Source organism: Narcine bancroftii, chromosome 9 (genome assembly GCF_036971445.1).
Source record: "Narcine bancroftii isolate sNarBan1 chromosome 9, sNarBan1.hap1, whole genome shotgun sequence".
NCBI classification, from domain to species: Eukaryota; Metazoa; Chordata; class Chondrichthyes; order Torpediniformes; family Narcinidae; genus Narcine; species Narcine bancroftii.
Genome location: NC_091477.1, coordinates 104,859,698 through 104,883,588, shown reverse-complemented (window position 1 = coordinate 104,883,588; position 23,891 = coordinate 104,859,698). Strand labels below are relative to the sequence as shown.

Genomic DNA, 23,891 nt, shown 5'->3' with positions numbered 1-23,891 from the left:
CTCTGCTCACAATTCAATAGAAAGAGGCTACAATTAGCAACAAAGCAATGAAAACCCAGCACCGCAGCAGAAGTGCTTTCCACGTCTTAACCCCAGCAACTATTGCCTTGTTGAAGCCAAGGCTAAGCGTCAGTGATGAACAATGCACTGTGATAAATTACTCCCCCAAAACAGATGTACTGCTAATTTTCAATTATACCTATAAATGGCTTGTAGATTGGGCAAAAATGAAATATGAACGAAGAAAAGAAAATACTATTACATTCAGATTATTTGCCTGTTCTTTAAAAGTTTACTTTTAAGTGACAGTTAACTTGTCAATCTTGAGGCTTATTTTATGATTGGAATTCCTTATTGTTTTCTTTATTTCAACAGTAAGCATCCGTGTATATTTTAAAATCATATCTACTTAGATAACAAGATACATGAGCAAGGGGTACATTGTTATACTGAGGTATTTTGGCTGCTTTTAAGGACTGAAGTGATTTGTTTGTTCTTAATCCCTGAGGTTCAGTTAGAAATTGGAACCATGTCATTAAATTGTGTGCATCACTAGAGAAGTTATATTTCGATGGATCTCTTGTGAATTCTTAATGTTATACAATTATTTAACTCTCTTTATTACATACAAATTTCACTGATTAAATACCTGCAGTCTCATCTTGTTGCTAAGGTTCTCACTTAATTTTAAAGTCCACCTTATGCTGTTCCTTATATAACTAAATTATTACGGAACTATTCATTAAGTGGTCATCTGACTTCGTGGAAGAACACGAGATATGCTGGGCCATGAAGTTACAGATTGTCTTGACATAACTACTGATAAAATCTCACATGGCCCACATATATTCAACCCTGACTCTCTTCTATTCTAAATTTAACCGAGTTTGTGCAAATATTGTCCAACATAATACTCATGGTAATGAAAATGATCTTTGTCTGGAGTGTGCAGTGGACACTGTAGTTGGAGATAAACAACTGTGGCAGGTGGACTGTAAAATGGTGCAAAGGGTTACTTGCATATGGGAACATTTGGCTTTTTTGAACTCTTTCCAAATCATCTTCTCTCTACAATTCCAATTGTATTGCTTCCTCCATCAGTCTTAGTACTATGAAGCCACTCCACCGCTGTCACTCTAATAACTGTTCCTTGATTCCAAACAACTCACTATTTTTACACCCCAATCATTCCACTCTAACATTTCACCTCAGCTATAATTTTGTATCCCCTGTTTAATAGCCCAATGGGACCCAAAATCTCCTTCCTTACTTTTTCCTCTTCTATTCCCATCCCATTTGCTTTAAAATTGAATTTGCCTTGTTTCAAAACTCATTTTCTAAATATCAAATTTTTAAAAAAAGGGATAAACAAAAAACTGCAGATGCTGGACATGTGAAATTAAAATATTTCAAAAACACTCAGCATGTCAAGCAGCATCTTTGGAAAAAGAAACACAATTAATGTTTCAGGTTGAAGAAAGGACTGTCTGACCTTCCAGCATTTACTGTGAATGATAAAGAGAATATGTCCACATACCTTTCTCTCCTTTGGGTTACTCCATGTTAGAAATTAGATTTTACGTCTCACAGATGTGTGTAATTGGCACTCAACTTTCTGATGTGACAAGTTAACTGTCACTTAAAAGTAAACTTTTAAAGAACAGGCAAATAATCTGAATGCTGTGTTCCTGTGAAGTTTTGTATTAGACCAAAGATCAGTAGTAATCTGAGACATTTTCAAGTAATTTGTGATATTTTTAATTAATAAAGTTGATTTATGTTTTTAAAAGCTTATGTTTTAACTGTTTTATTTTTCAATAATTCAATTATTTTGTTCGCTTTACCTCCTTTAAATGTTTATTTTATTATTTAAATAGGTCTTGGAGGTTTCTAAGTGTTAGGAACAGTTTTGATTGACTTGAAAACCAGCTAAGCCAGGAAGCACATTTTTATTAACCATTAAAAATTTTTAGGTTAATTTTCTGAGAGGCCTTTGATCTCCTCCTCCCCTCAAATCTAAATGCCAGAATTAAGTCACTAAAGGCCTGCTTTTATACACATTGGCAATATTTAGAATCAGAAGAGTTTCAGAGAAAAGGTTCACAAAGGTGGACCCTCACTCACTACCTTGTAGACAAGGGGTGGCCAACCTTTTAATTTAGACATACAGCATGGTAACAGGTCATTTCGACGCACGAGTACATTCTGGGGGTCGGGGGGGGGGGGGTGTTGGTTAATTGGGTGGCAAGGACTTGTAGGCCAAAATGGCCTGTAACCATGCTGTATGTCTAAATTAAAAATTAAAAGGTTGGCTACCCCTGGTGTAGATCAATCCTGGACCATTAAAACTGCTACTATTCTTTCAGTGACTGAAAATTGAGTCTCTAGATGGCAGTAGTGACACTGTCTATTTTTATAGCAATATAGCTTCACAATAACACCAGGTAAAGAGCTAGCATAAGTGAAGAATTCTAAACGTTTCTCTTTTTATGCTATATCTTGATCTGTAATGTGCAGGAAAATGTGGAGAAAAGACATCCTGTGAACTGAAAATCACTGCACAATGTTGCACTACTTCTCCTTCATGATTTAGAAGGCAATTTGCCATCAATCATCGAGTTTCATGAAGTTGTTACACTGCCTATTAATTCTTCATTAAAATCTTCACAGAAAGAGAACATTTGTGCTTTTTAACGCCAGCACCTTTGTGGAGACAAGATTCCTGTGATATGTAAGGTAAAACATCATGAGATGGGAATGTGTAGGGAGTTACCCTGTACAGGGCAGTAACAAGAAGGGGAGGTGTCCTTGTACTCCTGTTAGGTAAAACATCATGAGATGGGAATGTACGGGGCAGTAACAAGATGTGAATGCATCCTTGTACTTACCAGATAAGAGAGACATTGATGGATTGAGAGGCAGGAAGCTAGCAGGGAAAGGATAGCAACAGTTTTAGTCATTGGACAAGTAATGATATGATGATGTTCTAAGCATGTATCCAAGGGTATAAAAAATCACCATTTTGCTGATAACGGCAGAATGCATTCTCCGACTAACTTTGTTAGTCGCAAGTGTTACAATCCGGTAATAAAGAACAAAGAACCCTGATTTCGACTCAGTCTGGTGTTTGTCTCACTCATTCATGAACAAAGCAGACCTAACAGATACCAATCAGTTTTTTCAGCCAAGAGAATAAATATTTTAGTGCTCAAATTTTCAAAATGTTGACATTTTTCTTTTCAGTCCTTTTCTTAATCTAAGCCTTTCTTTTCTATTCTTTTTTCTATGCTAGAGTTATCTCCAAATAAACAGCCCTTCCTTCATCATCTGTTTCCATATTCCTCTATTTTCCCATCTTAACTGTCCTTCAGTCAAGGAAACAAACTGTTGAATTTATCATTCACCAAGATATTCCATTTTCCTGGGAGACTGTTAAAATCCTGGATTTACATTGAAAAGAAAACCAAGCTAAAAATTGAGGCGAAGCACCAAATTATCAGAGCACATTAAGAATGTAAGAACTCAAGAAATTAGGATCATCATCTTTATATAATTCCCACTTATCTTTCCCAATTGTGATTGCATCATCAGCTAAAATGAATACAACTCACACAGTGGTGGATTAACCATTAGGCTGAGTGGGCTGAAGCCTAGGGGCCTGGAAGGTAAGGGGGTCTGCTGAACAACAACAGAAATGAGAGATACAACAATAGAAATAAGACACAATAGAAACATTAATGATATCAAAGGGAACTAAGCCACAATATTAAAATTATTTTAAAATTGCAACAACTTGTTGCTTTCACCTATTCACTGAAATCAAAAAACAATGGGCTTGCTCAGGGTGGCGGTAGCTCAATGTGGGATCAATGGCTGTCTTCATTACCCATAATCCCCCATGCAGCTGAAACCTCTATTCCTGTGTCAGCACCAGGGAAACATATGCCTGTGAAGAGTAATGCAGTTAAAGCACACAAATAAAACATTTGGCAATGCATCGCAAATAATTTTGTCAGACATTAATGCACATCATATAAGATAAGGACATCTTTCTAAATCATCCTGCTAGTTAGAGTCTTGTCAACTTGAAAATCTATATTTATTTTGACCGCTTTTTAGTTTGCAAATTCTATATTCATTCTTGTATATTACCCTCTCCATCCTCAACATTTATTGGAGTGACTTCATCTCCAACATCGAAGTACTCGAGATGGCAGAGGCCGAAAGCATCGAATCCACGCTGCTGAAGATCCAACTGCGTTGGGTAGGTCACGTCTCCAGAATGGAGGACCATTGCCTTCCCAAGATCGTGTTATATGGCGAGCTCTCCACTGGCCACCAAGACAGAGGTGCACCAAAGAAGAGGTACAAGGACTGCCTAAAGAAATCTCTTGGTGCCTGCCACATTGACCACCGCCAGTGGGCTGATATAGCCTCAAACCGTGCATCTAGGCGCCTCACAGTTCGGCGGGCAGCAACCTCCTTTGAAGAAGACCACAGAGCCCACCTCACTGACAAAAGACAAAGGAGGAAAAACCCAACACCCAACCCCAACCCACCAATTTTCCCTTGCAACCGCTGCAACCGTGTCTGTCTGTCCCGCATCAGACTTGTCAGCCACAAACGAGCCTGCAGCTGACGTGGACATTACCCCTCCATAAATCTTCGTCCGCGAAGCCAAGCCAAAGAAGAAAAGATGTTTAGGTCGATAGCTTTAAGTGAATTCATGGTGTGATTTCATTAACTGGGCATTAATTGTTCAAAGTTCAAATTTATTGTCTGAATACATGCATGACATCATATACAACCCTGAGATCCTTTTTCCTGTGGAGCAGGAACAATTTCTACTCATTGGTAGTGCAAAAACTGTACTCCAGAAAGATATATGTATAAAAGAGAGAAATGTAACCAATGAAAGAAATATAAATGAACTCTACGATACAGAAAAATATATAATATTCAGTAATAAATAATGTGCAGAGTCCTTAAGTGAGATTCATAGGTAAAGTGCTGATTCATTTGAAAGGACTGTTTAAGATCTAATTAGTACCGAGGGAGTATGTGTAAGTGCAAGTGTAGTACTTCTTTCAGTCACAGGGGCAGGTACAATGGAGGGGATTATTAGGAAGGGATGAGTGGATGAGGGAGTTACAGAAAGAATGATCCCTGTGGAGAGCACCATCCTTTAGGATTGCGGAGATGGGAGGGGGAAGATGGATATGGTGGTGGGATCCTGTTGTAGGTAGCAAAAATTGCAGAGAATAAAATGTTGGATGTGGAGACTGGTGGGGTGGTAGGTAAAGATGAGGGGAACCCTGTTCTTGTTGGATTGGTGGGGGGGGGGGGGGAAACCAGGGTAGATATGTGGAAAATTGAGGGGATGCAGGTGAAGGATAAGTTAACAGCAGTTAGTGGGAAGCCACATTTTCTGAAAGAGGACACCTCAGATGTTCCGGATGGCATCCTGAGAGCAGATGAAGCAGAGACAGAGGAACTGAGAGAAAGAAGTAGAATCAGAGTGGGAAAATGTGTAATTAAGGTAACTGTGGGAGTTAGTGGGTTTATAAAGATGTCTGTAGATAGTTTGTCTCCAAAAATGGAGCCTGAGATATTGAGTTACCAGTTACAAGTGAAGTTGAAGTAAGTTGTTCCTCCTCTTTCCCCATCCCCCTTCATCTTTTCATTCAAGTATCTCCTGAAGAAGGCCTCAGACCTGAAATGTCAGCAGTCTTTTACTTTCTTTGAATGCTGCATAATCTGCTGAGTTTCTCCAGCATTTTTGTGCACTAGACCCCAGCATCAGCAGATTTTCTTGTTTATCCCTGGTTCTAGACATACTGTCAACTTTGCATCAACTCTGTCAAACGACTTGACATATTCATAAAACTATGCTTAAACTATTAGCAAAAAATTGGGTTTATTGTTTGAAGTTCCCGGATTATGTCCCATATACTAATTTTTCTTCTATGCTCTTCTGTAATGGATGTCATATCAAACCTCCGCAAATTCCTGAGGAAGCAGAAGAACTGACATGGTTTCTTCACAATCCCATTAGTGAGTTAGGTCCAGTAAAGATTGTCCAAGGTACCTACTTGAAAGAACTTAAATTTGCTCACCCTCTCCACCTCTCATCACTGGATCGAATACTTCTGGTTTTCCCTTTCTGAAGTCAACAGCAGCTCCCTGTTTTTGGTGACATCGAGTGTGAGATTGTGGTGTGGGTGCACCATTCAGCCAAGTTTTCAATCTCCCTCCTCTATGCTGACTCATCACTCCTTTTTATACAATCCACTACTGTGGTATCATCCACAAATTTGTAGATAGTGTTGTTGTACTGAGTCACACAGTCATAGGTGTAAAGTGAGTAGAGCAGGGGGCTAAAAACACAGCCCAGTGGTGATCCGGTACTGATGGAGATTATTCTTACTAATCCTAACTGATTATGGACTGAAGGTGAGGAAATCAAAGATCCAATTACACAATGGGGTGTTGAGTCCAAGGTCTTGGAGTCTGCTGATCAATTTTGAAGGGTGATGGTGTTAAATGCTGAACTGTAGTTGATAAAGAGAATCCTGATGTATGCCTTTGCTGTCCAGGTGTTCCAGGGCTTTGCTGTCCAGGTGTTCCAGGGCTTTGCTGTCTAGGTGTACCAGTCAATGAGATGGCATCCACCGTAGACTTGTTGCTGCAATAGGCAAATTGAAACGGATCCGTCACCGCTCAGTTTGGAGCCTTTCATGTGAGTGCTACTGGTTGATAGTAATTTAGATCATCTTCTTACACTTTTCTTGGGGTACTGATACAATTGATGCCTGTTCGAAACAGGAGTTAGATGTTGAAGAGATTTGTGAATACATTGGTAAGTTAGTCAGCACAGATTTATAATACTCGGCTGGGTACTCCATCTGGACTGGATGCTTTCCTCGGATTCACTCTCATGAAGGCAACCCACACATCTTTGAATACAGACAGAAGAGGATCATCAGGGAACATGTGGTCGAATCAGGTGTAGGAGCCATTGAGTTCATCTGGGAATGACGTTTTGTTGTCTCCTACTGCTAAGGATTTGATTTTATACCAGATGATATCATTTAGGCCCTGCCAAAGCTGTAGGGTTTCCTTTGAGGTTTCCATTTTTGTCCGGAAACTCCACTTCGCCAGGAAGATTGATTTCCGTAGTTAATACCTGTTCTTTCTGTAGTGATATGGATCTCTGGACTTAAATGCCTATAATCAGGCTCTCACTAGGTTCCAGATTTCATTGTTCATACAGGGCTTCTGATTGTGGAAAACCCTGAACAATTTGGTGGGGACACATTTATCCACAGCTGCCAAGACAGAAAATTAATTGCTCCTCCAATTTACAGTGACAGGGGCGCCCAGTTCACCTTCACGCTCTGGGCTCAGCTGGCGAACCTCCTGGGGGTTAAACTCCACCATACCATAGCCTACCACCTGCAAGCAAATGGTTTGGTGGAGAGGTTTCATTGTCATATGAAATCCGCCCTCATGGCTTACCTCACCGGCCCAGGCTGGGCAGACGAACTGCCGTGGGTCCTCCTCACCATCAGAATAGTTAACCCTTCAGTGGTTAATTTAAAAATGGCTTAAAAGTCAGAACTGATGATTATAGTTGGCAAGTTAAAACTTCTTACAGTAAGAACTGGGATGAAAAAAAAAGGAAATTTCCCAAAAGATTGTTGAGCACTATGTAGGAAAGGGGGTATTTGAAGAAGCAGCATTAAAACAGTTTCCAAAGGAGAAAACTTCAGAGGAAGTTAAGTTGGCTTTGAGAAAACTAGAGTTAGAGGAGAGAGAGAGAAAGAACAGAAGCATGAGCTAAAACTAGCTAAATTAAAGCTGACCCTAATGGAGGAGAGGGAGAAGCCCAAAACCCACGTGCTGGTCAGGAGGAGAGGTTTCTGATCAGTAGAGAAGTTCCTCCATTTGAGAAAGCTGAAATAGACCAGTATTTTCAGCATTTTGAGAAAGTAGCTATAGATTTAAAATGGCCACCAGACCAGTGGTCACTCCTGCCACAAAGTGTTCTTAAAAGGAAAGCCCAACAGGTGTATTTGTGTCTCACGGTACAACAAGCAGCTGATTACGAATTTGTAAAGCAGGCCATACTTTGATCTTATGAACTAGTCACAAAGGCTTATAGTCAAAAGTTCAGGAGTTTAAAAAAAGCAGCAACCCAATCTTACCTGGATTTTGCTCATAGGAAGGTTGTGTGTTTTGATCGGTGGTGTGCCACAGTGAAAGTAGAAAATAACTTTGTATGGTGGCATGCCACTAGGCAGGCGAATCGGCACTGCGTGTAATCCACGCGACGGGGACAGTCGGCCAAAATGGCCCCATCGGGGGTGGGGTTTCCCCTTCTTCTCGGCACCGGGCTCAGAAGCCCTCACTGGGGGACCACGTGATACCCGAGTGACGTCAGCGCCCCCCCAGCGCGGTTCTCAGCCAGGTCTGGGCTGGGAGTACAAGTCCAGCCCGGCAGCCAGCAATAAACCAGTTTTCTGCACACTGAGCTCAACCCGTCTGGTTGTGTGTTCTTTCAGTAGCAGTGTAGCTGCCGCTACAATTGGTGACCCCGACTGGTCAAATGTCTTTGAACCCAACGTGAGCGAACCTGGGATCAGTGCAATAGCCATCAAACTGCCTGACTTCTGGGTTCAGGAGCCAGAGACCTGGTTCGGCCACGCGGAGGCTCAGTTTCACCTCACCAGATTTCGTCCGACATGACCAAATTCTACCATGTGGTCGCCGCCCTGGACCAGGCCAACCGCCAAACGTGTGCTGCACCTCGTTCAGCACCTGCCCGCCAAAGACAAATACGGGATCATCAAGTGAGTCCTCACCAGATCCCTCGGACTATCCAGGCGTCAGCGTGCCGCTCGGATGCTGCACCTTGACGCCTTAGGGGGACAGGTCCCCGGTGGAGCTGCTGGACGAGATGCTCGCGCTCATGGGTGATCACACCAACTGCCCACTCTGAGTGAATTTTTCTCGACCATCTGCCCGACGACATCCGGCCGTTACTGGCCCAAGAGAGCTTTACCGACCCGAGGAAGGTTGCTCAGAATGCTATGACTCAAGCGATTCCCAGAGGGCTCAGCGGTCCAGCAGGTCACGAGGCACGGGCATGACCACGCCAAGCCTGCCCCTAGGGCTGCGGTAGAACACCTGGCCCCTGCAGGGGACACCAAGAGCATAACAAGGGGCACGGCATCCGCTCTGGGCCTCTGCTTCTACCACCAGCGCTGAGGAGCCAAGGCTCTGAAGTGCCATCAGCCCTGCTCATTCCAGGGAAATGAGCAGGTTGGCCGCTGTTAATGGCTGCGGCGGCTGGGCAAGGATACAGCCTCCTCTACTTGCGGGACTCAGTCAGTGGCCGGCGCTTTCTCATCAACACCGGGGCCCAGATCAGTGTCATCCCGGCCACGGCCATCGAGTCCAGAAACTGACCTTGAGGACCTCCTCTCTGTGCAGCCAACGCAACAGAGATCCGGACGTATGGGAACAAGACAGTCGACTTCCAGATCGGCCGGCGAAAGTTCTTGTGGAGGTTCACCGCCTCGTCCCTTCCAACCGCCATCCTGGGTGCCGACTTTCTCCTCGCCCACGGCCTCCTGGTGGACATTCGAGGTAGGCGCCTGGTAGACACCCGAACTTTCCAGGCCATTCGCCTTGATGCCTCCCGCACAAAGCAGTCGCAGATGGCCACGATCAGCATGCCCAGAGATGAGTTCCAGCAAATCCTGGACGAGTTCCCAGCCCTCCTCAGGCCACAGTTCTCCGCTGCCTCACCGCGCCACGGGGTGTTCCACCACATCCCCACCCAGGGTCCACTGCTTCATGCCAAGGCACGCTGGCTCCCGCCTGACAAGCTCCAGGTGGCAAGGAAGAGTTTTCGTATCTGGTGGAGCTGGGGATCATTCAGTGCTCCGACAGCCCGTGGGCCTCGCTGCTCCACCTGGTCCCGAAAGCCTCCGGCAGCTAGTGCCCCTGCAGAGACCATCAACTGCTCAACGAGGCGACAGTTCCTGACTGTTACCCCATCCCTCACATCCAGGACTTTACGACCAATCTGCATGGTGCGAGGGTTTTCTCCAAGGTTGACCTGGTACGCAGGTATCACCAAATCCCGGTGCACCCTGAGGACATACCCAAGACAGCCATCATCACCCTTCAGCTTGTTCAAAATCCTTCGCATGCCGTTTGGGCTAAAGAATGCCGCTCAGACCTTCCAGCGCCTCATGGACTCAGTGGGCAGGGACCTGGATTTCGTCTTCATTTACTTGGATGACATCCTCATTTCCAGCAGGGACCGGCCGCCACACAAGGCCCACCTGCATGCCCTCTTCTCCCGGCTGGCCGACTTCGGCCTCACCATCACCCCAGCCAAGTGCCAGTTCGGGAAAGAATTCATGCAGTTCCTGGGCCATGCCATCACGGCCAAAGTAGCCACACCCGCCACTACGAAGGTCGCCGCTAACAAGGAGTTCCCATGCCCAGACAACCTCAAGGGTCTGCAGGACTTAGCGGGTATGGTTAACTTCTATAACTGATTCATCTCAGGAGCCGCGCGCATCATGCAGCCGCTATTCGCCCTCATCACAGCCAAGCACAAAACACTCACCTGGACCACAGAGGACTGCAGTGCATTCAAAGCCACCAAGGATGCCCTTGCGAAGGCTACATGCTCGCACACCCACACACCAGCCTGCATATGGTGGTCTTCGTCGATGGCTCTGCCACAGCCATTGGTGCTGTCCTGGAGCAGCAGGTGAATGGACAATGGAAGCTGATGGCATTCTTTAGTCAGTTTCTCCGCCCACCAGAGCTCATGAATAGCGCCTTTGACCGTGAGGTACTGGGCATGTAATTGGCGGTGCGGCATTTCCTCTATTTCTTGGAGGGAAGGACTTTTACCATCTTCACTGACCATAAACCCCTCAATAAGGAGGTAGGGAGGGTGGGATGGGAGGAGGGGGGGGGGGAGAGAAAATGGCACTGTATATGTGTGAAAAGGAAAAAGTGAGTATCATGGTTAATGTGATTTATGGTGTGGAAAAAAAAAATAAGGTGCTCGCGATGACAAAGGAACAAAGGATCCCTGGTTGGCCTGGCAGCAGCGTCACCTCTCCTTCGTGTTGGAGTTTTCCACCGACATTCGGCACAAGGCAGGGAAGGACAACGTGGTCGCCGATGCACTTTCACAACCGGCCATCTGCGCACTGACACCCGGCATCGACTTCGACCAGCTTGCCTGGGACCAGAAGTCTGACGAGGAGAAACGAGCCTTAAGGACTGCAATCACGGGCCTGCAGTTCTGAGACTTCCCAACTCCTAGCAGTGAAGGCACTGACCTGTGTGATGTCTCCTTGGGCACCCCGTGGCCAGTGGTTCCCCAGTAGTGGCGCAGGCGAGTCTTCCATCACATCCATGTCCTATCGCACCTGTCCATCAGGTCCATGGTCCGTATGATGGCAGAGCGGTTCATTTGGCATGAGCTGCGGAAGCAGATCGCAGGCTGGGCTAGAACATGCATCCATTGCCAGATGTCCAAGGTGCACAGGCACACCAGGGCGCCTGTGCAAGGGTTTGAGCACGTCCGGGAACAGTTCATCTACATTCACGTGGACATAGTTGGGCCCTTACCAGTTTCCTGGGACAACCATTACCTGTTCACAGTGGTAGACCGCACCACTCATTGGCCCAAGGCAATCCCGATGCCCGACGCCTCCAGAGACTCCTGCTCCCAAGCGCTGTTGCATGGTTGGGTCGCTCAGTTTGGCGTTCCGAATCACCTCACCGGCGATTGGGTGCCCAGTTCACCTCTTTGCTCTGGGCACAGCTCGCCAACAGGTTGGGGATAGAGCTACACCACACCGCCGCCTATCACCCGCAGGCCAATGGGCTGGTTGAGCATCTGCACCGCCACCTTAAGTTGGCACTTATGGCCCAACTCACCGGTCCCGACTGAGTGGACAAAATGCCTTGGGTGCTCCTGGGCATTTGCTCCACGCCCAAGGAGGATCTGCAGGCGTCATCAGCTGAGCTGGTCTATGGCGCACCGCTGGCACTGCCCGGTGAGTTCATCAACGTGCCTCACAACTCCCAGCGGTCGCCGCACGAGCTACTTCCCCACCTCCGGGCCCACTTGGACTCCTTTGCACCCTCACTGCCGCCCAGACACGGCACATGGTCATCTTTTGTCCCCAGCGAGCTGCACTCCGCAGATTCCATTTTTATTCGGCGGGACCCACCCGCGGCACCTCTGCAGAGACCTTACGAGGGGACATACAGGGTTGTCCAGCGTTCAGGGTCTACCTTCACGTTGGACATCGGCGGAAGGCAGGAGCTGTTAACTGTGGATAGGCTGAAGCCAGCTCACCTTGATCCCACCGAACCAGTGATTGTGGCCCAGCCCAAGAAGCGAGGCCGCCCAGCTAAAAAGGACTTTGGCGCCAGTTCTTGGTGGGGGGGGGGGGGGGGCTGTGTGGCGGCATGCCACTAGGCAGGTGAACTGACCCTGCTTGTAATCCACATGCAGGGCAGTAGGCCAACATTGCACTATTGGGGGTTTCACCTTCTTCTCAGCACCGGGCTCAGAAGCCCGTGCTGGGGAACCACGTGAAACCCGAGTGACATTGGCGCTCCCCCAGCGCGGTTCTCAGCCAGGTCTGGGCTGGGACTATAAGTCTAGCCTGGCAGCCAGCAATAAACCAGTTTTCTGCTCACTGAGCTCAACCCGTCTGGTTGTGTGTTCTTTCAGTAGCAGTGCAGCTGCCGCTACATTTGATTTATTGAGGGAAATCATTCTGATTGAAGAGATTAAAAATTGTGTTCCTTATGATATTCAAGTGTATTTGGCAGAGAAAAATATAAAAACTTGGCAAGAATTGGCTAAATTCACAGAGGAATATGTTTTAACCCACAAGCCTAAGTGGACACCAAGAAAAACCTTTCAAAGGAATACTGCTGATAATCCAAGTAGAGTAGAAAGAAAATCTAGAAGTGAGGTTATAGGAAGAGAGGAAAAGAAATGGGTGAAGGAAAAATTTTCAAGTGTTATTTGCCACTATTGTAAGAAGCACATAATAGCAAATTGTCCTGTACTGAAAAGGAAGAAAGAGAAAGCAGTGGTACCAACTGCCTGTATTCAGAGTGAGAAAGTTAGGGATAGTTTTCATTTCGTTTAAAGAAGGATCCAATCATGTGCCAGTTAAAATCCTGCAGGATACTGGAGCAGCCCAATCGCTTGTATTAAGCAACGTTTTGAATTTTGGTGAGGAGACCGATTCTGGAGATGTGAGTTTAATTGAAAACATTGGTGGTGAAGCAGAGCCTATAATCTTTGCATAGAATAGTGATGAAATCAGACTTAGTTAAAGGCCCGGTTATGACAGGGATAAGATCAAGTCTGCCGGTGGATAGAGTTTCTCTTTTGTTAGGAAATGATTTAGCAGAGGGTAAAGTCATACATGCAGTGAAACTCACAAGTAGGCCATTGGTTTATGAGTCTGAAAAGGATTTGGAAATCTACCCTGTGTGTGCCTTTACTAGAGCCATGTCTAGAAAAAAGGTAGAGGTAGAGAAAGTCTGTGATGATCCTGTAGTGGAAGGAAGCATTGAGGACAAACCTAAGGATCCAGCTTTGCTGTTGTCAAGAGAAGAATTAATAGCTAGACAAAAGCATGATCCTGTTCTTGCTGGGATAAGATATAAGATTCTGTCTAACCAGGAAATTGAAACTGTGCCAGTAGGTTACTTTGTTCAAGATGGAATATTGATGAAAGTGGAGACCACAAGTGATACCTGCCAGTGAAAACTGGGCGGTAATAAGGCAAGTTGTAATTCCCAAAACTTACAGGAATGAAATATGAAAGTTGGCTCATAGTATACCTTTAGGAGATCATCTTGGAGTGAAGAAGGCGGTAGAAAAGATAAGTAAACTGTTTTATTGGCCAAGATTAAGAAAGGATGTTGTGAACTTTTGTAGAACCTGTCACACGTGTCAACTTGGTGGCACCTTTACAACCCATCACTGCTTTCGGGGAGCCCTTTTCAAAAGTGATAGTGGATTGTGTTGGCCCATTGCCAAAAACCAAAGCAGGAAATTAATATTTGTTAAAACTCATGTGTACAGTTTCAAGGTTTCCAGAGGCTATTCCCCTGAGAAACATTAAAGCAAAGACGACTGTGAAGGCTAACCTAAAATTTTTCACACTGTTTGGCCTACCAAGGGAAATTCAATTGGATCAAGGGAGTAATTTTATGTCTGGAATATTTCAACAGGTGGTGTATGAATTGGGAGCCCATCAAATCATCCTGAAAGTCAAGGGGCCTTGGAAAGGTTCCATTTAACTGTGAAAAACATGATGAGGGCTTATTGTGTGGAAAATAATAAGGATTGGGATGAAGGAATCCATTTGTTATTGTTTGCTGTTAGAGAGGCAACTCAGGAGTCTCTTGGCTTTAGTCCATTTGAGTTGGTGTTTGGTCATGAAGTCAGGGGTCCATTACTATTGTTGAAGGAACAGTGGCTACATAATGATATACAATCAAATCCGTTGGATTATGTTTTCAAATTTAAAAACAGATTACATCAGGCTTGCGAGATGGCAAGGAAAAATTTTAAAACTGCTCAGGGAAACTGAAAATTCAGTATGATCAAACAGCAAAAATTAGGGACATTAAACTTGGCGACAAAGTATTGGTTTTGTTTCCAATGCAGTCAAACCCTTTGAGAGCTCAGTTTTCAGGACCATATAAGGTGAAATCAAAAATTAACCAGGTCACCCATATCATTGAGACGCCTGATCATCGAAGAAAGACAAAGGTCTGTAATGTGAACATGCTTAAATCTTACTTTGAGAAAATGACTGAGGAGGAGACTAGGATTCCGACCAAGGTGCGAGTTATAGAGGAAAGTAAGGAGGAGATAAGTTTCGTGGAAGGTCATGGAGCACAGAAAGTGATAAGCCCCAGGCTGGAAAATTCTATAGTTTTGCAAAACTTAGACACCAAATTAATGCATTTGACTAAATCAGAAACATAAGAAATGAAGACATTACTTATGAAATATAAGGATATAATCCCAGATGTTCCAAGAAGAACTACTGTGGCTTGTCATGATGTGGAGGTCAGTGATGCTAAGCCTATTAAGCAGCATCCTTATCAAGTTAATCAGGAAAAGAGCAGATTGTTGGATCAAGAGGTGGATTATATGCTCAAAAATGACATCATCCAAAAATCAAGTTCAAATTGGAGTTCACCTTGTGTTCTGGTGCCTAAACCAGATGGCTCAATTAGGTTTTGTACAGATTATCGAAAGGTAAACATGGTGACAAAGACCGATGCATTCCCTATCCCCAGAATAGATGATTGTAAGGTGGGGAAGGCTAAATTTCTTACAAAGATTTATCTTTTAAAAGGATACTGGTGTGTTCCTTTGACAGAGAGAGCAGGGAGATTTCTGCATTTGGTACACCTTTGGGATGTTATGAGTATAATGTTATGCCTTTTGGGATGAAAAATGCACCTGGCACATTTCAGAAAATGATTAATGCAGTAATTCAGGGTTTGGAGCACACAGGAGCCTATATTGATGATTTAGTAATTAGTACGGATACATGGGAAGAACACATGCTTGAATTTGAGCAGTTATTTCAGAGAATTTGCACAAGAGTGAGTTTGGACATGGCACTGTAATTTATCTGGGTTATGTGGTAGGACAGGGACAGGTGGCACCAGTTGGAGTGAAAGTATTGGCTATCACTGTGTTCCCTATCCCCCGGTAATAAGAAAGCTCTTCAGAGATTTCTAGGTATGATTGGCTACTATCGTAGATTTTGTAAAAACTTTGCAGAAATTGCATTCCCATTAACAAAACTACTTGAAAAGAAATAAAAATTTATCTGGTCAGATGCATGCTAGGAAACATTTCTGAAGTTAAAGGCCATTTTATGCCATCAGCCTGTACTTGTGTCCCCTAACTTTGAAAAACCATTCTCTTTAGACGGCAGTGACGAAGTGGTTGGTGCTGTACTGTTACAGAAGAAGGATGGTGATGGAGTAGAACATCCTATTTCGTACTTCTCGAAAAAGTTTAATGACCATCAACAAAATTATTCAACCATTGAGAAGGAGTTAATAGCGGTTGTCTTAGCGTTGCAACATTTTGATGTGAATGTTTGTACTGCTTAAAAATCGTTAATATATACTGATCATAATCCATTAGTTTTTCTGTCTAAAATGAAAAATAAGAACAGACGGTTATTGAACTGGAGCTTAATGTTACAAGAGTATGATTTAATTATTACACATATAAAGGTGACGGATAACGTAATAGCAGATTGTTTGTCAAGATGTTAATCTGGGTAGATATGAATCTAATCACATACTTACTGTAAAAAAAAATGGAGTGTTTATTTTATTTATGTAATACTTCCATTAACTGTTAAAAATTTGTTTTTGTGGACCAAATTTTTTTTCTTAGCAGGGGAGTTGTTACAGACTTCTATGTTGTGTATTGGCCTATGCGTTGTGTGGTTTTTGTGTTGGAAAGAGAGAGTTTGCCTTAGAGAGCCAAGGTGAAAGTGGACTGCTGAGAGAGTGGAAGACAGACTGAGCATGTGGAGAAAATTTAAAAAATTCTGGACTTGGACGACAAACCACCACTGGATGTGCTGTGGAGTGGAAGAAGGCACAAAACGTCATTGTCTGGAAGACAGTTTAGAATGTTGGGCATTTTAAAAGACAGCTAGAAGGGTCCAGACCAAGCCTTTGTTCTTCTCTCTGCAAGCAACACAAGAAGACAACTTCAAATTTTGTGCTCTCTCTGTCTCTCTCACAGTGGCTTCAGTTTACTGAATTTTGTTTAGGATCTTTGCTTCGGTTGAGATCGAAGTTTTGTGAGTCTTGTGCCTCAAGTTTTTCTGTGGGCTGGTTGGAGACTTGAATTACATATGTTATGTTTAGGTTGGGAAATTTATTAGTTTTACACTTTTTTAGAAATTTGCGTAACCAGTGGGCATTGTTAGAAAAGTTTGAATTAAAGTTTGAAGGTGAATTTTTGTTAATAAAGTAATTGTTCATCTTTACCCTCTGTGTGATATGCCTTTTTGGGGTTGCTGGTTTGATCTTGTAACCGATAGGGGTGCTTTCCCCTTTGTTTTTTTTTCTATTGACTCCAAACCCTGACTGACAGGAGCTCTTCATGTGAGGAAATCCTGATTGGAGACCTTAAAGGAGAACAAATGATGACCAGACCTGGTACACATGCTTGGTGGCCAACCATCATGCTTTCAACTTTGCCTGGGTGATTGGCTCGCCTACCTCGATGCCTCCGTATTGAGAGCACCATCCAGTCTCGCACATCTTCACTTAATGAAGAGCTCCAGCCTGAAATGTAAAGTTACGTGGTCTTTACCAAGGACACTCCCTGCTGAGCGTCTCTGGCAGGTTTTTTTTAAAAACTTCAGCCCCAGCGTCTGCAAACTTTCGCCTTGTACTTCCCACATTTACTGACTCCTGTCGCTCCCTCGCGCAATCCGATTCCTGCCTCTTTTCCCGCACCATCGCTCCTTGAGAAGGTCGTTCGCCCTTTCATCGGCTTCCCGTCGACTTCCTGGCCGCCCCCCCCGCGCGAGGTGTGTGCGTGCGCGCGCAACTCGGGACCGCCGCGAGCAAGCGAGCCCAGCCTCCCCTGCGCTTCCAACATGGAGGACCTGATGGTCGAAGTGCGTGGATCCAATGGAGCGTTTTATAAGGTGATCGTCCCTCCGTCCAAAATCTCCCGGCTCTTCTTTTTATTCATTCACAAGGGTTGCATTGACCTCTTCAAGGCCGGTCGGACGAATTAAGGCAGGGTAATGGGTGCACGGGGTTGGTCGGCGCAAATCTTTCCTGGAACTCGTGGAATCAGTTGCTGAAGCTTCAGGCCTTGCTTTGAAGATAGTTAGTAGGCCTTGCTTTCATTCTTCATTATAATCTTACGGTGGTTTTTGTTTCTCCCTCTTAATGTAGTTTCTTAACCGTCATTTTGTGCCAGATATGTTTTCGAGACTCAGATTTAAGGAAGTAACTCCTTCGTTTATTGTTATCCCTTCTGTTATGTGTTAAAGTTGATTTTTGTCCGATCTTCTCATCTAGTAGCTATTTTACGTACGTCATATGCATGCATGCCTCACCGGCTGTTACTTGTCTGTCATGTTGCATCGAGTTTACTCCTGCCTTCGGAGTCTAGTTTCAAGTTATTTTTAACCCGAAGACGTATGTTGGAGGCGGAGGTGTGGTTTTGTTTTTCCCCCGCATGGGTCTTTGAAAAGAAATACTGGGCTGATCAATAATGTGATTATTTAATAAATGTTTGCTCTCTGATGGAAGAATATGGAGGAGTTTTCCACGTTTTTCTCCTCCTCCCAACTCCGACTTCGTTGAGCGCGGCTTTGTTTCAAAGGGCAATTTTAGTTAGAAATTCATCGATTTTGTCTTCTTTCCCTTCGTTTTCAGTTTGATTATAGTTGCTCGTAGAATTCCTTGAAGTTTTCATTGATCTCCACTGGGTTATATGGAATTTGTTGGTCCTTTTTCCTTGATGCCAATACCGTTCTTTTAGTTTGTTCTGTCTTAAGCTGCCACTCCAGTATTTTGTGCGTTTTTAATCCGAGCTCATAATACTTCTGTTTTGTCTTCATTATTTTCTTCTCTACCTTGTATGTTTGTAGTGTTTCATTTTTTATCTTCTTGTCTGTCACTTCTCGTCTTTTGGTTGTATCTTCCTTTATTGCTAATTCTTTTTCTGCATTTGTTATTTCCCTTTCCAACTGTTCTATTTCTCGATTGTAGTCCTTCATCTTAGTTACATAACTTATTATCTGTCCTCCGATGAAGGCTTTCATTGCGTTCCATAGTATAAATTTATTTTTCATTGATTCCGTATTTATTTCAAAGTACATTTTAATTTGTCACTCAATGAATTCTCTAAAATCCTGTCTTTTAAATAGCATGGAGTTTAATCTCCATCTATACATTCTTGGTGGGATGTCCTCTCGCTCTATTGCCAATAACAGGGGTGAGTGATCCGATAACAATCTAGCTTTATATTCCATTTTCTTAACTCTTCCTTGAATGTGGGCTGATAACAGGAATAGGTCTATCCTTGAGTATGTTTTATGTCTACCCGAATAATATGAATATTCCTTTTCCTTTGGGTGTTGTTTCCTCCATATATCCAAAAGTTGCATTTCTTGCATCGATTTAATTATAAATTTGGTTACTTTGTTCTTTCTGTTAGTCTTTTTTCCAGTTTTATCCATCTTTGAGTCCAAATTAAGGTTAAAATCCCCTCCTATTAGTATATTCCCTTGCGTATCTGCGATCTTCAAAAAGATATCTTGCATAAATTTTTGATCTTCTTCATTAGGTGTGTATACATTGAGTAAATTCCAAAATTCTGAATATATCTGACATTTTATCATTAGATACCTCCCTGCTGGATCTATTATTTCCTCTTCTATTTTGATTGGTACATTTTTATTGATTAATATAGCTACTCCTCTGACTTTTGAATTGTATGATGCTGCTGTTACATGTCCTATCCAATCTCTCTTTAATTTCTTGTGTTCCACTTCAGTTAGATGTGTTTCTTGCACGAATGTTATATCAATTTTTTCTTTCTTCAGTAAATTGGAACAGCTTCTTTTTTTGATTTGGTTATGTATTCCGTTAATATTTAAAGTCATATAGTTCAACATGACCATTTCATACATTTTTAATCTTTCCTTTCAGTTTCCTCATCACCACCTTCCCTTCTTATCCATTTCTGTTTTTTTTAACACATTGTAAGACAACATTTCTAAAACATAAAATATTTCCACTATTCCCATATCTAAAATTCCTTTAACCCCAATAGTCCAAAAATAGTAAAACTAGACCAAACTGGATTTATTAAAAAAAGACGAACAACGGACAATATCTGTAAATTCATTAACTTAATCCATGCAGTACAAGGAAACAAAACTCCAACAGTAGCGGTTGCTTTAGACGCAGAGGAAGCCTTTGACAGAGTAGAATGGTATTATTTATTCAGTACTACAAAAATTCAATCTTTCAGAGAAATATATTAATTGGATTAAATCATTATATAAGGGACCATTGGCGAAAGTGACAGTAAATGGACATATATCAAGCCAATTTAAATTAAGCAGATCAACAAGACAGGGATATCCACTATCTCCCTCACTGTTCGCGTTAGCTATAGAACTACTAGCAGAACTGATAAGAACAGAAAATAAAATAAGAGGGATAAAAATAAAAGAGAAGGAATAGAAAATCAGTCTATTTGCAGATGACGTTATAATATACTTAACAGAACCAGAAATATCAATAAAAGAATTACATAAGAAATTGAAGGAATATAGAGAAGTATCGGGGTACAAGATCAACGCAAATAAAAGTGAAGCAATGCCAATGAATAATGCGGATTTCACAAAGTTTAAGAAAGAATCACCATTTAGATGGCAAACACAAGCAATTCGATACCTAGGTATACAACTAAATAATAATCTCGGCCATCTATATAAACTGAATGATCAGCCATTAATGAAAAATTACAAGATGACTTGGAGCACTGGAAAGACTTACCACTAACACTGATAGGAAGGATAAACTGTATTAAAATGAACATCTTCCCAAGGATACAATACCTATTTCAATCATTACCAATTCACCTTAGAGAGAAATTCTTCAAGAAGCTAAAGAAAATAATAAGGAAATTCTTATGGAAAGGGGGGGGGAACCGAGGATAGCACTAGATAACTTAACAGAATGGTACAAACAAGGAGGCTTACAACTACCAAACTTTAAGAATTATTATAGAGCAGCACAATTAAGATACCTATCAGATTTTTATCAAACAAGGAAAAAACCAGATTGGACCAGATTAGAGCTAGATAAAATAGGGGAGAAGATGCCTGAACATATACTATATAAGTGGGATGAAAAATTGGTGCAATGTAGGAATTCACCAGTATTGCACCATCTTCTCAACATTTGGAAGAAGATTCACGTCGAAAGGAATAAAATAAATTATCAACTACCCATATTAATATTGACACAAAATCAACTAATCCCTTTCACAATAAATAACCTTTCCTTCAGAGAATGGGAGAGGAAAGGGATCAAAAGAATAGAAAATTGTTTTTCAGGAAATAAATTATTATCTTTTGAACAAAGGAAGGACAAATATAATATAACTCACGATACAATGTTTGCATACCACCTACTGAAAACCTATTTGAAGGACAAATTGGGAAACAGTCTGAGGTTACCAGAAGGAAGCAATTTTGAATATGTGATTACAGACACAATGATAATTAAAAAAATTGTAACAAACATGTACATCAAACTGCAAGAAAAGGAGAACGAGGAAACAAACTGTAAACCTAAACAAAAATGGGAACAAGATCTAAACATAAAGATAAAGAATGAAACATGGGAAAAGCTATGCTCCGGAACTATGAGAAATACAATAAACACGAGCTTACGCATGATACAATTTAATTGGTTACACAGGCTATACATCACATCCCAAAAGTTAAATAAATGGGACCCAACAGTATCAGACAGATGTTTTCGCTGTAAAAAGGAAACGGGAACTCCAATACATGCAATTTGGGCATGTGAGAAAGTGAAAAAATTTTGGGAAGATCTAAACCAGATATTAAATAAAATCACAAAAAGCAATATACCAAAATACCCAGAGATCTTCCTTCTAAGTAATATAAGAAATAAATAATTTGGACTCGATTTGGATGGAGCACAAAAAAGATTTATTATGATAGCCCTAGCTGTAGCCAAAAAATGTATTATGTCAACCTGGAAATTAGAAGACAACTTGAGAATACAACAATGGTACATAGAAATAAATAGATGTATTCCATTAGAAAATATAACATATAATTTAAGAAATAACATCACAATATTCAAACAAATATGGGAACCATACATGAAATACAATAGAGAAATCCTACCATGGACCTCCACCACCTAAAATGACAGAAGGAGAAGACAACAAAATGAACTGACTCAGTATATAAAAGTAAAAGACAAAAATTTCTTGTTTATTTTTATTAAGTGACGACATTGTTTAACGGGTTTAATGTATCTTATAGATTGAACTTTGAATAAATGGGAAGTGTGGGTGAGGGAGGGGGGGAAAAGGGAAGAAAATGGCACTGTACATTCAAGAGAAAAATGACTATGTATTTTGGTCAGTATGGTTTATAGTGTGAAAAATAAAAAAAAATTTAAAAAAAGGGCAATTTCTTATCAATTAATCTTTATATTTGCTTAATTTGAACAGTGGGAACGGATCGAGTAGGGAAGGGTGGAATTAACTGTATGAGGCAAACGTGCTTTTAAATGTGGAAAATTTGATCGTGAATAAGGTTCAGAATGCTTTGAATGTATTTTCATTTTTTTTTTAAAAAAAAAGGGTAGTGTACCTAATGACCTGTTTCTAAATGTTATGTTAATGAAAAGCTTTCAAGCTTTTTAGTTTATCTGTGTCAAACACATCCCCTTTTACACTTTAGTTGCAGGATGTTTGTGGACTGGATCCGAACGTCGCTTTCTAATGTAGTCGCTAACAGTTGAGATTTGTTGGACATTTCTTCTCTTGAACTAAAGACTCGTTATCACAGTTGAAGGGTTCTAACTCTTTCCTTCAATACAACAATGAAGCCAAAAAGTACTAAGAATATAGTGTTCTAAATTTTAATCCCTCAAATGTCTGAAATAACATGCTTTGAAATGTAATCCTTTGTATCACGTTGAGTCATCCACACAGTAGTAGAAATCTATAACAATAGATGTAATGAATGTTCTTTTTTTTCTTGACAATGTTGGTTGAGACGTAATTGATCAGGATATCCAAAAAGTTCCCTTACAATCTTTGAACAGTGTGTTGGTGACACATGACAAGTTGAATTTGTCTCCTGACTTTCATGGTTTTTTTCCTGCCATCTTGGGTGGAGGGAGCATGAGCCCAGGTAAATATTTCACAAAAAAACTTTTTACCCTTTTTCTTAATATCTAACTAAAAGTTTGATTCAGCATTAGCTGTTTTGACCTCTGAATTCTTGCTGCCTTTCAGATTTAATTAAAAAAAAAATTTAGACATATGTTCAGCATAGTAGCAGGCTATTTCAGCCCACAAGTCCGCACTGCCCAATCTACACTCTATTTCAGCCCACAAGTCCGCACTGCCCAATCTACACTCTATTTCAGCCCACAAGTCCGCACTGCCCAATCTACACTCTATTTCAGCCCACAAGTCCGCACTGCCCAATCTACACTCTATTTCAGCCCACAAGTCCGCGCTACCCAATCTACACTCTATTTCAGCCCACAAGTCCGCGCTACCCAATCTACACTCTATTTCAGCCCACAAGTCCGCGCTACCCAATCTACACTCTATTTCAGCCCACAAGTCCGCGCTACCCAATCTACACTCAATTAATCCACAATCTACAATCAATTAATGGTGGGAGGAAACCAGAGCCCCTGGGGAAAACCCATGCAGACATTGGGAGAACGTACACACTCCTTACAGCGTGGGATTCTAACACTGGTCCCAATTGTTGGCGCTGTAACAGCGTTGTACTAACCTCTATGACAACTGTGCCTTGTATTCTTTTATAGTAAAATTCCCAAGTTTATAGTTACAATTTTTTTCATTGCTTTAGTCGTGCTTTGCATCCAATGTAAAAAAAAAAGTGAAAATCAAATGCTTTAAATGAGTAAATCTTGTGGGTATTTCAGAAAATGTTAAATTAGTATTGCTAGTGTAACTTGGAAGTTGATCTTCAACAACA

At 42.0% G+C, this 23,891-nt stretch overlaps 1 protein-coding gene across 3 annotated transcripts in view; it reads left to right on the top strand.

Moving 5' to 3' along the window:
- Positions 1–17,682: 17,682 nt before the first annotated feature.
- Positions 17,683–23,891, top strand: part of fxr1 (FMR1 autosomal homolog 1) — a 72,905-nt gene continuing 66,696 nt past the window's right edge. For 2 of the 3 annotated variants that reach the window (XM_069897128.1, XM_069897125.1), the window contains exon 1: positions 17,683–17,783. In XM_069897128.1, the coding sequence (XP_069753229.1) occupies positions 17,733–17,783 (51 nt within the window). In that variant the 5' untranslated portion in view covers positions 17,683–17,732. The remainder of the gene's footprint in view (positions 17,784–23,891) is intronic. The other variant, XM_069897126.1, reaches the window with a different exon arrangement.